Source organism: Rhododendron vialii, chromosome 13a (assembly GCF_030253575.1).
Source record: "Rhododendron vialii isolate Sample 1 chromosome 13a, ASM3025357v1".
In the NCBI taxonomy this organism is placed as follows: Eukaryota; Viridiplantae; Streptophyta; class Magnoliopsida; order Ericales; family Ericaceae; genus Rhododendron; species Rhododendron vialii.
In genome coordinates, this window is record NC_080569.1 from 13,311,037 (window position 1) to 13,322,500 (window position 11,464).

Consider the following 11,464-nt stretch of genomic DNA (forward strand, 5'->3'; position numbering starts at 1 on the left):
TTTGTACCATTTTTTGTGCTTTCTATGATAAATCTGCCACTTCTGTTCTTGCAAGATTTGTTATGGCAAAATTTAGAGTAGTACCGGGTGGTGAGTTCGTGACCTAAACTGCAGCCTTTTTGCCAACCAGTTTTTTTTTTTTTTTTTTGATCCAACCAGTTTGATTGTCTGCTTTATGTTGGTGGGATGTTTAATCGCTACAGTGTAATGTGTTGCTTTTAGTGAAAATGGCGGATGACATTTTCTGCAAACCAAAAGTTGGCTACGGCGGTGAGAGAGAGGTAGCCGCGCCGCATCGGTGGTGGTTCTGTGGCAGCAGATACCCCAAGAAGAAACAGAAATTTTCACTTTTTTTTTTTAATAAAACGCAACCCATTTTTTGTTTTTTAGTGAAAAAATTACACATAAAAGTTTCACTAGAAGGCAAAAAAGGAGGTGCATTTATCAAAAAAGTGTGAAAATTAATACCCTTCAAATAACCATGGTTTGACAATTAACTGCTGAAAATTCTCGCTATCGCAACAAGTAAAAGCAAGACAGAAACGGACTCGCACTTGAAGGTAAAAGGCCGCAACTGAAGGAGAAGAAATTCCATGAGTGCGCGCTACACAAGTAGTATCTGTTAGTATCTTCTGAAGGCTACCATAAGGAAGCAAAAAGTTCATAAGCCAGCCATTTTCTTTCTTCAATGGGGATATCAAAGAAGATGAATGCTGGTGCCGTTCAAAAACAAAGAAGATGAACATCAGTCATGCACTTCTTCCGTCTTCTTGTCCTTGGATCCGAAGTACCACCATCCCAAAGCACTGAGGCCGGTAACCACTCCTGCTACAACTGCATAGTTTCTGAACTCGTCAGTTGATACTCCGGATGTCGTCGAGGCCGCCGGAGCACTTGGCTTCACATCAGATGCAGTACCCTCCGAGCTAGTTGGAGGTTTTCCCTCTGGCTTAGCTCCCTGAATATTTCAGCACAACCACAAGCCAAGCCTCACGTTTTAAATACCAAAACAAAGCAGCAAATGAGAGTAGGATTCTTGTTTCCAAGTAGACCTATTTATGACATGTACATATGACCAAATTTTTCGAAAGTAAAAGGGCGTGTGGGAATATGGCCGAATTGTATGAAAGTAAAAGGGCTTTATTGCAGGCTTTGACGATGGAAAGATTTGCAGCCATCTGACATATAAAGAGGTATATACATATTTTGACAATGGATGAAATGACGACAGTAAGGCATCCTTGAAGACAGAAACTGAAATCTAAAATGGCGAGGAATCTGTGTTTTGCTTTGCAGCTTCAAACGAAAATTGGTTAATTTCAGTATTGTTCTTTCCTTTCCTCGAGCTGTAAATAAGCTGAGTGTACCTTTTCTTCTATCATCTATGAAGTTCTCCTTTCCCCCTAAAAGGGAAAATAGAAATTGCTCCAGCATCGCAAACCTAAACATCTACGAATAAATACAATACCTAGACGACTAATTCGAACACTGAAATATTGATCTGTAAGTGTTTTATAACATAGAACGAATTTGCAAAATACTTGAATTGAACTCCAAAATGTGCTGAAGGTAATAAAGTATACTTGAACTGAACTCCGAACTCTGTTGGAAGTAGTAAAGTAGAAGTACACAATGGTAAAATCATTATCACCAATGGTGATCAGTCTGCCAACCCTGCATACATCTATGTTCAAAGCTGAACAGGTTTGTACATCAACTCCATCAACTGTTAAACTAGCGCAAATTGGTAGAGTTTTGGAACAGCAACTTATATGGTGGCGGATAAAGCAACTTAGGATTAAAAAAAAGCAAATTATATGGTGACAAATCCATCAGCAAAGCACAAAAAAACAAATAGGTAGAGCTTTGGGACATATTTAGGTATCGGGAATTAACGTATCAGCTAATGAGCTGACAGTAGCAGAGCGAATGTTTGGACTTGGGAGTGGCACTGTTTGATGGGAATCTACTTACTTTGTCGCATGTTTCGTGTAAACATGTGAAGAGGAAAGTTGAGTGTAAAGTCATATAATTAGGCTTTGTTGTGGGCTTTTTTTCCTTGTCATTTGGTAAATTTAACCATTTATCAAAGCAAACAAACCAGAAACTCTGGGCACAGCCCTACAACAGTCCAGACCAATCTGAAACAATCAAACTAAGAGAAAACCAATATAACAAGAAGCAAGAACGAGTGTGTGCCACAGAAGCTACACAGCATCAAAAAATTTCTAGAGCTCACTCCTCAATCCCTAGTCAACAGCCTGCTCTCATCAGTTGGTTTCAATTTCTCCAAGAGCATATGCAGGCCCTAACTTCTTTTGCAACTCTGCATATGTCAAGGGCTTTATTTTTATTTTTAAATAATAAAGTCTTGGACCAATTATTTTGTGGTATTCAAATGGAAGGCATTGAGATATTATTTTTATGGTCAGACTGTTATTTTCTCAAATTGCAATTTCTACATTAGTTGGACGAAACATTAAGTTGTTCGTATACAAGTTCCTACCCCACCCGCCATGCCGCTCTGCCACTGTGAAGGCATATTATTGTCAGGAATGGTCAACAGTACCATCAAACTGCTGGATACATTTAGGAGATTTGAAAATATGTGATTGTGTAAACGCAGTAGGGGCATACAAAGAAAGTATGTAGCATGCTCATACCTTGTGGGCAAGCTTCTCCAACTTCTCTTGCTCAATTTTCTGCAACAGCACTGATAGTTTTTAGGAGGTGTTCCCACCTTATGAACACTAGACACTTAAAAAGCAAGTAGACAAGGCAAATTGTTGTAGATGAAAGATCAGAACGCTCCTTCAAATTGCACAAGGTTAAGGACCAAACGCTTCAAATTACACACTTAACCTGATGGAAACCCACGCAAAAAGGAACGTCCAATTTTATGTCAGAAGATTACATACCCCGACACACTGTGTTCATTACAACTGCAAACTGGTTTTTTTTTTTTAACCTCATGAAGCACCATGTTAAAGCATCCAATCCAAAACTAATTATCTCAAATTCTCCACTTCTTCGATTTTGCTCTTTTCTGGGTAAAGCGTACATTGGAAAGATGAGGTAGGGATGTAACCCTTGCAAAAAAACCGCAATGGTTTCTTTTGATTTACTGAACTATAAGAAGATTATAGCTACTATATAGACGGTTACCCAATCCCTGCAGAAATTGTTGCAGACAAATGCCGGAACAAGATCCCACGGGATTTGTATTCCAATCCCATGTCTAGCTCAACAAGAAATTTGACGTTCCAACATCTCCCAGTGGAAAAGAGGTTTCAAAAAAATCATTTACATAATATCATGGACATAAGAACTCCACAGGACCACAAGAAAGAAAACGTCTTGAGCTTTTGCAATCCAAACTATGAATCGTCAAAAATGAGTGTTCCTTTCTCCCCACCGACACTGCCTTCATAAAATGTGCTTCTCTTTGTGAAAGGAAACACTAATTTGGTTATGACATTGCACACCTATGTAAAATAAACCAGAGCTCAATACAAAGTGAAATCTGCATGTTTGGATAAGAACAGGCCTTTCTGGCGGATCTCACTTACCGAAGGGATTTAGGTCGCCCTATTTTTTAGGGGCGGTAGTGGGTGGGTGGTTTGGTTTGACTAAATCAGAGTACATGTTCAGAATCGATATTTATGGCAGCATTACATATAAGCTCCTTTAAGCGATTCCTCATTATAAAACACAGCACAATCAAGACGCTTCCTGTATGAAACATCCTAGAAGGGGAAAAATAAGCTTCTAAATTATTCCAATCTTCAACATAAACTGATAAAACAAGACAATCTAGTCCAGAATGCCAACAATTAATTTTAAGAGAGGAACAAATACGGAACTTGAAGGACAAATCCAATAATTATGCCCATGAGATAGAAGAGCGCATATACAAAAGCATCAGTGCAAGCCAAACCCAAAACAACATCATCCTGGTAAAATGAACTGCACATGTTTCAAGCAGAAATGTAGGAAAAATTATACAATAAGAGAGTATGGGAACAGAAAGTTGTGCCGACCTTAATGTAGACATTTTCTGCAGCCTTTTCCTCCTCACTGAGAATTTTACCACTGCTTGAGAGCCTACGAGGTACATATCTTGCAGCAATCCTCATGGCCATTGCAGTTGGTTAGCTTACTTTACCTGAAACAAAGTAACTGATGACTCAATTACAAAAGATTTAGAGCCACTCCAATAAATGAAAAATATTTCCGTAACAGAAAAGCAGTGAATACCAAAGTGTCACATTAACTTCCATAATTTGGGAGAACCTTCTCAACGGTTGGAAAAATCATTAGGCAATATCACCACCAAGTAAAGAAATACAAATACCTCCAGGAACATTATATCTATCCAACCACATACATTAGCCTACTAATTGAGAGCGTCCTTGCCAATTTTTTTTTTTTTTTGCTTGGCATCCTTGCCTATATATTATTGGCTTCACAAATCTTCATCACGTGGCATGGTCAACCAATGAAAGCATTTGTTAAAGAGACTCAAAGTAATAGTCTGTAAAACTGAGGACTAATAACTTAATATAACAAGAATCTGTTGCACTGAATCCAAACCTATTGAATTTCTTAACACTTATCCCCATAGCTTTCATCCATATTTTTTAGTTTATTTTGACATTAGACTAAATTATTCAGTAGTCCCTCCCAAGAAACATTTTTGTGCTATCCTTCAAGGTTTTCACTTTTGAAGGTTCAAATCTTATAGCATTCTATTTTAATTGCCTTGGTATTATATTTGATCCAAGGGGATAGAGACACTATAACATTGTCATCAAGACAAGCCACAATATGCACGTAGAGGGGGAAAAAATTACTTCGGATTCAATGCCAAAGTCATAATACGGGCATTAAAATATATGTGGTTCAAGGTAAGTCTCAATATTTGCTTGTGCTTCCACAAGTCACATCCTCATGTCACCATACTATGTCATGTTTACCTAATTCCGAAATGGAACTAGACTAAGACCAATTGATTAGTCTCTCTTGATAAGACAATGTCAGCCCCTAATCAAGCTTCAAGCATCTACCAAAATGATATCTATAAGTCAAAGTGTTTCTCTGGAGTTTGCTTCTTAGGATAAAAAGGTGAAGAATGTTCAATATAGAAGATCCTGGGCTGATAACATCCACTGACTTTAGAATAAAAATGTTCCCTGAACTATTCTAACATATCGTCAAAAGCTTTCTATACACACGAAAAAAATATGACAGTTTCACCAACTACTTGATCTGAAACGTATCCTTGATTCAACTTTTTCCGGAAACTTTCCCCTCCACTTATACACACACATGCAGAATTTTAAATAAATGAAACTGCTTATGTGTGAATCTTTGTACTGCTTCAACTGATAGCCAGAATATAGAAACTACAATGAAATGTTTCAACAAAGTCGTACATTCCAGAAACAAATTCACATGTAACTCTTCAAAATCGGAGTCTGTAATAACCGCGTGCTAGCTGTCCATTCGATCTTTTGAACTAATGAAGACTGAAATACAAAAAACAACACATCATTTCCCTCTTCTCATGGGGCAGGTTTCGTACTTCCACAATGGGAAGTTCATCAAATCCAGCTTTAAGAGAGATTACAACTATCGATCTTAACCCTACTGCTCCGTTCAATGACCAAGTGAGAAAAGGAAGGGAACAAATACAGTTTGTCTCAAACCCCAATTTTCAGATGTTCCAACTCCATTGTAAGACCTAATCGCTGAAGTTAAACAAACATTACCAAAACAAAAAACTCCCAAAAATGCCTACAAAGTTGCAGATATCCTAGAGCGAGACACAGAACAAAACGAAAGTCAAATCTGAGTAACTTAGCTCGATCCAATGACGAACAAAGTGACACTGCAATCAATGCAATACAAGGAACCCTAAATTTAAAATATATTACCTAAAAGGAAGCGTAAAAAGAACCAGCTGAGAAGAAATAGCATATACAGTAATACAGATAACATGAATTTAAGTCAGCAGAAATGCTTACCGGAATCTTGGGGGTCGAATCCGGGAGGGAGAGAGTGATATGATAGAGAGAGAAACGGTTTGAGAGAGAAAATCGTTAATTGGATTACCCCCGGGAGGGAAGGAATCGGAAAAACGGGCTGGTTCAGGAAGCAGATTGAACTTGTGGATTTACAGATCCAATGGTGCGTGGGTTCGACCCACTTTGGCCCGGGTTGTGCCGCTAAAAAATTTTACTCCATTTATATCCAGTCCCAAATTGATTGGTAATTGTGCATTTTGCATTAACAAAATAGGAATATTTAAATATCCATCATATTTATTCATGCCATGTAAGAATTTATTCCGCCCTATTTTCATGTTTATATTTTCATTCTTTTAGTGTGTGAATTACCTTTCTTACCCTTTTCATTGTGATATACATATATTATGTTATATTGCTTTCCTAATTTAGTGGGATTGAATTGGATTGTTTTTCCAATTTAGTGGGATTGGATTATTTCCCTAATTTAATGGGATTTGGTAAATTTCAATATGATTGATTTTTTTTATTTTTAATCATAGAATGTATTTGAGAAATCGATATTTTTAAGAATATAACATGATAAGTTGACCACATCTTTGCGTTTTTTCTTTATTCTTCGAGTTGGCCAACTAGACTACAAAAAGTCATATTTTTCATTGATCTTATTACACAGAACATAGCTAAATTACCATAAAAAATATATAACATGACATACTCAAACCGTTACATGATTAAATGATTAAATTACCATGACATTACATGGTTAAATTACCATGACGATTACAATGTGGACACGATAAATATCCCATGATTCGAACAAATATTTCATGGTAAATGGTTCAAATAATTTATTATGAAATGAAAAATAACAGAGAAGCATATTTCATGGTAAACAATACAAATAATTTACCATGAAAACTAAAATCCGAAAAAAAATCAACCATGTGTTGACAGAGCCGATTGGGGATGGCATGGTGGATTCGTCGGGCGGTGCTAGCGATATTTTTTTTGGGTTCCATGGGCACTCAATCTACCCACACATCTCAACTGCATGGTTGCAAAAAGTTACAGAAGCATTGGACAACCCAGTAGCCAAAACGACATCAATTAACGACTAGTAATACAAATTAAATAGAAAGTAAATTACCCAAGTTAACACATCCAATCGAAGCAAACGAAAAACAAGAAATGCAAGAATCAGAGGTCCCAAAATGCACCGGTCACGGTATATACGAAGCTGTCTTCAAAGGTTATGTTCTTCAAGATGAGTCAGATTGGTTCGATTTCCATCATAGCTAGAGAGAGGGAGAGGGAGAGAGGAGAGAGAGTGAGTGCTTTTGCCGAATCCTGAGCCGTGCCACTGGTTGTCAGTTCAGCTTGCCGGAGTGAACTCGTGTGGGCTGGCCACTGGTTGTAGGTTCAGCTCGTCGCCGCTCACCACTCGCTGCGATGTAAGGGGAGGATATGGCCGGCGAGGACCGCCGGTGATGGGGCTGGAAGGCGTAGATTGAGTTTTGCACGTGGGAATGAATGTGCTGTTCTTTTTTGCCGGAGTTCACACCAATGGAGGATGGACTAGTCTCAATTTTCGCTTATTATGGTTTGAGGAAAATAGAGAGTCCAAATTACAAATGGAAGGGGTTTCAGTTACAGATGGAAATATTAATCAAGATCCCTGCCGAAATTTTAGGGATTTAATTGCGAAATAAATGGGGACTGATTACCGGTTCTTTCGCGAGGACGAGAAGTTTTATTTTTCAGTCCCAAATTTCAGTATATATATATATATAAAAGGGTACTTTTGGGACTAAAATAGATAGAGGATGAAAACATAAGTGTTCAAAATGAGCAGGATGAAAACATAAGTCAGTTGGGTTCTGAGGATGAATATTTAAGTCTCCCAACAAAATAATCACACATTAATACTTCTAACAATAATAATACATTAATACTTTTTTAAAAAAATTTACACCAATTTAAAGATGTCGTTATTGAGAGGGGAAAACATAGGAGTATTTTTACAGAAAAATGATAATGCCAAACTGTTTTTGTTTGTGCCAAAATTCTAGTATATAAAAACGTTATACTTTGCACATTGTATAAATATTTTATGCACTACAGTTTTGGCACAAACAAAAGTAATTTTAGCATTAGCAACAACCTATTTTTAAGCGCAAAATAATGAACAATGAAAATAAGGCGGAAGGTCTAAAAAGTGATTTGGGAAAGACCAAGAATTTGTCCGGATAAAGAAAATCGGTCATTTTTTGTTTGGTTGAAAGAAGTTTCACCCTTGTACATTTTCAAAGTTGATCAAAACTATGGCCCATTAAGAGCAGCATCTCCAATTTTTGGCTTTAAATGTGGAGGTGTCAAATTTTTTTGATGACTCATGGCAATTTAACATATTAGAATTTGACATTTCTAAAATACCCACTATAATCAATATGCCAAATCTCTTATTTAAGTATATTTTCACTTTGACTTAACGTTTGGGAGAGCAAACTAATAAAAAATATTTTTTTTCTTTGACAAACCAGATTATCCTAGATATTATATATAAGAAGAACACAGTACAATAAATAGACATTACCGGTCTGAAAATACAGAAAACAACAAATAAAACAAAAACAATGAGCAAACAAAACAAAACAAAAAATAAAAGCTACCTAGAACTAAGATGCCAGAGTCGGACTCGGTCGATCACATTCATGAAGAGGGGTTAGAATGGCCAAATATGGAGTGGCTAGGTAAAGACACAGGGCAAACTTTTCTGGATGGAACCGCCGTACCAACTTGAGCTCATTCCCACCGCAGACTGAGAAACTGCCGCAGACATCGCCACCGTCACCGCTGAACTGATTCTAAGAAACTAGATCTAGAACCCTAGATCTGACTCTCGAGTCCAAAAATAATAGAGAGAGTGGGAGATCTCAGCTCCCTAAAGAGAGAGTCTCACCATCTCACAACAATGAGGGTAGAAGAGTATATCAAAGGGAATCTGGGTCAGAGAGGGATTGAGAGGGAGGAAGAAGGAACAGACAAAAGGGGAAGAAAGAAGTGGGGAAGAATGGGTAAGGGGCAGTACGAGTGAATGGAGGGAGCCCTCACCCAAACACTCTCTCAAAGCAAATATTTCTTTCTATGCCACTGTTTCAAAGCAAATATTTGACATCATATGTCAAATCCGACATGAGAAAAGAGATGCCAAATAATCCCTAGGTAATTGATCTCTTGTTAGAGTTGGCTCAAATTTTTGCTCTCACAAGCCTTTAGCTTGTGTGGTCATTCTCATAAAAGGAAATCAATGGTAACCACTGTATTCTAAGTAAACAAAATAATTAGTAATTTGTTAAAGCATCAACAGTGGAATAAGCAAATGTAAATAATCAAAACATGTCATATCAGATTTTGATTATCCATTTAGAGGTTGCTAAAGTTAACAATGTAAAATCCCACATTGGTTATTTTTTTTCCATAATCAAAACCAATGGGCCCTCCAAACTTTTTCCCTTCATTTCATGCTTATTTTTTTAAAAAGCGGTTTTTGAAGGGAAAAAAACAGTTTATGTTAGAAACAGTTCAAAAAAAAAAAAGTTTTTCGAAACAAAAAATAGTTTTTCAAAAAACACACACTTTGTTCACTTAAAAACTATAAATACAATTTTGAGAAATTTTGAAAGAATTGTATTTACACAAATAATTTTGAAATTTTAAAAACTATAAATACAGTTTTTTAAATACAGATTTTGTGTAAAAAACAGTTTTCTATAAAAGAGTTTTGAAATTTCAAAAATAGTTTTTTGAAAAACACACTTTATTTACTTACAGTTTTTAAAATTTTTGAAAAAATTGTTTTTTGTAAAAAAAAGTTTCTAAAAAAAAAAAAAGAAAAAAAATCTGAAAGTTACAGTTTTTAAAAATTATTTTTTGAAAATATTGTTGAGAGAGAGAGAGAGAGAGAGAGAGAGAGAGAGAGAGAGAGAGAGAGAGAGAGAGAGAGAGAGAGAGAGAGAGAGAGAGAGAGAATATTTTTGTGTAATGTTGGTGTATTTGGTTGAGAGATAAAATTTAGTTATTGACAAAATATTGCTAATTTTGATTATTGAAGAGCCACAATTTGATGAGTTATTAAGAGGTTGCTAAGTTTGGTTATTCCAATGTGAGCACTTTTTTTATCCAACATTGCTAATTTTAACAATTTTTTATTTTGCTTATTCCACTGTGGATGCTCTTACAAGATAGATATTTTCTTTATATTCATAATTTATGAGTGACATAGTCTACAAAAATTCTCTCTATTTGAGTCATCTTATCTACTCTCTCCATTCCATTTTGATAGTCTCATTTGGTGATTCCAACTTTTTAAAGAAACATAATAATTACATAAAAAAAGTATTCACCTTTACAATTATTTCATTGATTTTATTGCTGTATACTCATATAAGTAATAGTAATTCAGTTTAAATACAAGGGTAATAATGGTTTTTTATCAATTTTTTTTTTTATGAAGTAATTGATTTTGCAAAGTGAAAATTGTATTTTGGGACGTTCCAAAATGGAATATGACACTGTCAAAATGGAACGGAGGGAGTAAATTTCACCCCAAATAAAATTTTTAAACCCAACCCTGGAGCGGCTGGGACCCGTTTACAGTTACCGGACATAACCCAACCGGGTCAGGGTCGCGAACGGATGCAGGTGAGTTGGCAAAATCCTATTGGCCCACCTTATGTGGAGCTCGTGCAGGAAACAAGCTAAATTACGCCTGGGAGTTGACGACTCTAAAATGTACTCTCCCCACCTTCTCCGACACTCATAAAACTATCAAAATTACAATAAACCTCCAAAACCTCAATTCCATTTGCAGTTACGCCCCCCCTCCCCTCTTCGGCAACTGAGAACCCTCTACCAATGGCGGTGAGGGCCACGGTGGGTCGGTTCCCTATCGACCCCGACGCGCTGGAGTCGTCGGGGGTGCCGTGGGGGGTGACGCTGACGCCGTTCGCGGCGCGGGACGAGAACGGGAACCCCCCGTTGTACGGATCCGACGGCCACCTCCTGCCGCGGTGCGAGAACTGCTGGGCCTACTACAACACCTTCTGCGAGCAGGAGCAGTGGGCCTGGACCTGCTCCCTGTGCGGGACCCTCAACGGCCTCCCCTCCGAGGCCGTCTCTCGCTACTCTCGCCCCCAGTCGTGCCCCGAGAACACCTCCTCCTTCGTAGATCTCGAGTTGCCGAGTAATCCAAATCTTCTCAATTTCTGCATATATGTGTACATATATGTGCGTTTTTTTGGGTATAATTGTGTGCATTGACATCTGAAAAGGAGTGTTTATACTTCAGTTGAGTCCAAATCTAGTTCACATAATGCGTGAGCGGGAGCGCCACCATAGCCTCTTTTGAAACATTCTAAACGACTGAAACTTGCTCC

At 37.3% G+C, this 11,464-nt stretch overlaps 2 protein-coding genes across 3 annotated transcripts in view; one reads left to right on the plus strand and one right to left on the minus strand.

Moving 5' to 3' along the window:
* Positions 1-440: 440 nt before the first annotated feature.
* Positions 441-6,278, minus strand: LOC131312643 (uncharacterized protein At2g27730, mitochondrial-like). 2 transcript variants are annotated; one of them, XM_058340546.1, is made up of 4 exons: positions 6,027-6,278; positions 4,041-4,165; positions 2,664-2,702; positions 441-958 (listed from the first exon to the last, which is right to left on the minus strand). In XM_058340546.1, exons 2-4 carry the CDS (start codon positions 4,140-4,142, stop codon positions 746-748), a joined length of 354 nt encoding a protein of 117 aa, XP_058196529.1. In that variant the 5' UTR covers positions 4,143-4,165; positions 6,027-6,278; the 3' UTR covers positions 441-745. The 2 variants fall into 2 exon arrangements, with proteins under 2 accessions (XP_058196529.1, XP_058196530.1); XM_058340547.1 differs by having other exon boundaries at positions 4,041-4,179.
* Positions 6,279-10,819: 4,541 nt separating this feature from the next.
* The window catches only part of LOC131312644 (protein transport protein SEC23 D), a 14,740-nt gene continuing 14,095 nt past the window's right edge, over positions 10,820-11,464 (plus strand). Inside the window, exon 1 of the mRNA XM_058340548.1 lies at positions 10,820-11,271. Coding sequence (XP_058196531.1) covers positions 10,944-11,271 — 328 coding nt within the window. The 5' untranslated portion in view covers positions 10,820-10,943. The remainder of the gene's footprint in view (positions 11,272-11,464) is intronic.

What these genes read in the sequence shown, in the direction of transcription:
- LOC131312643 (XM_058340546.1), bottom strand. Translation starts at nt 4,142, where the DNA reads ATGGCCATGAGGATTGCTGCAAGATATGTACCTCGTAGGCTCTCAAGC. An exon ending in CAGAAAATGTCTACATTAAG is followed by an intron (nt 2,703 to 4,040) that starts GTCGGCACAACT and finishes GTGCTGTTGCAG; the next exon opens with AAAATTGAGCAAGAGAAGTT. An exon ending in TGGAGAAGCTTGCCCACAAG is followed by an intron (nt 959 to 2,663) that starts GTATGAGCATGC and finishes TGAAATATTCAG; the next exon opens with GGAGCTAAGCCAGAGGGAAA.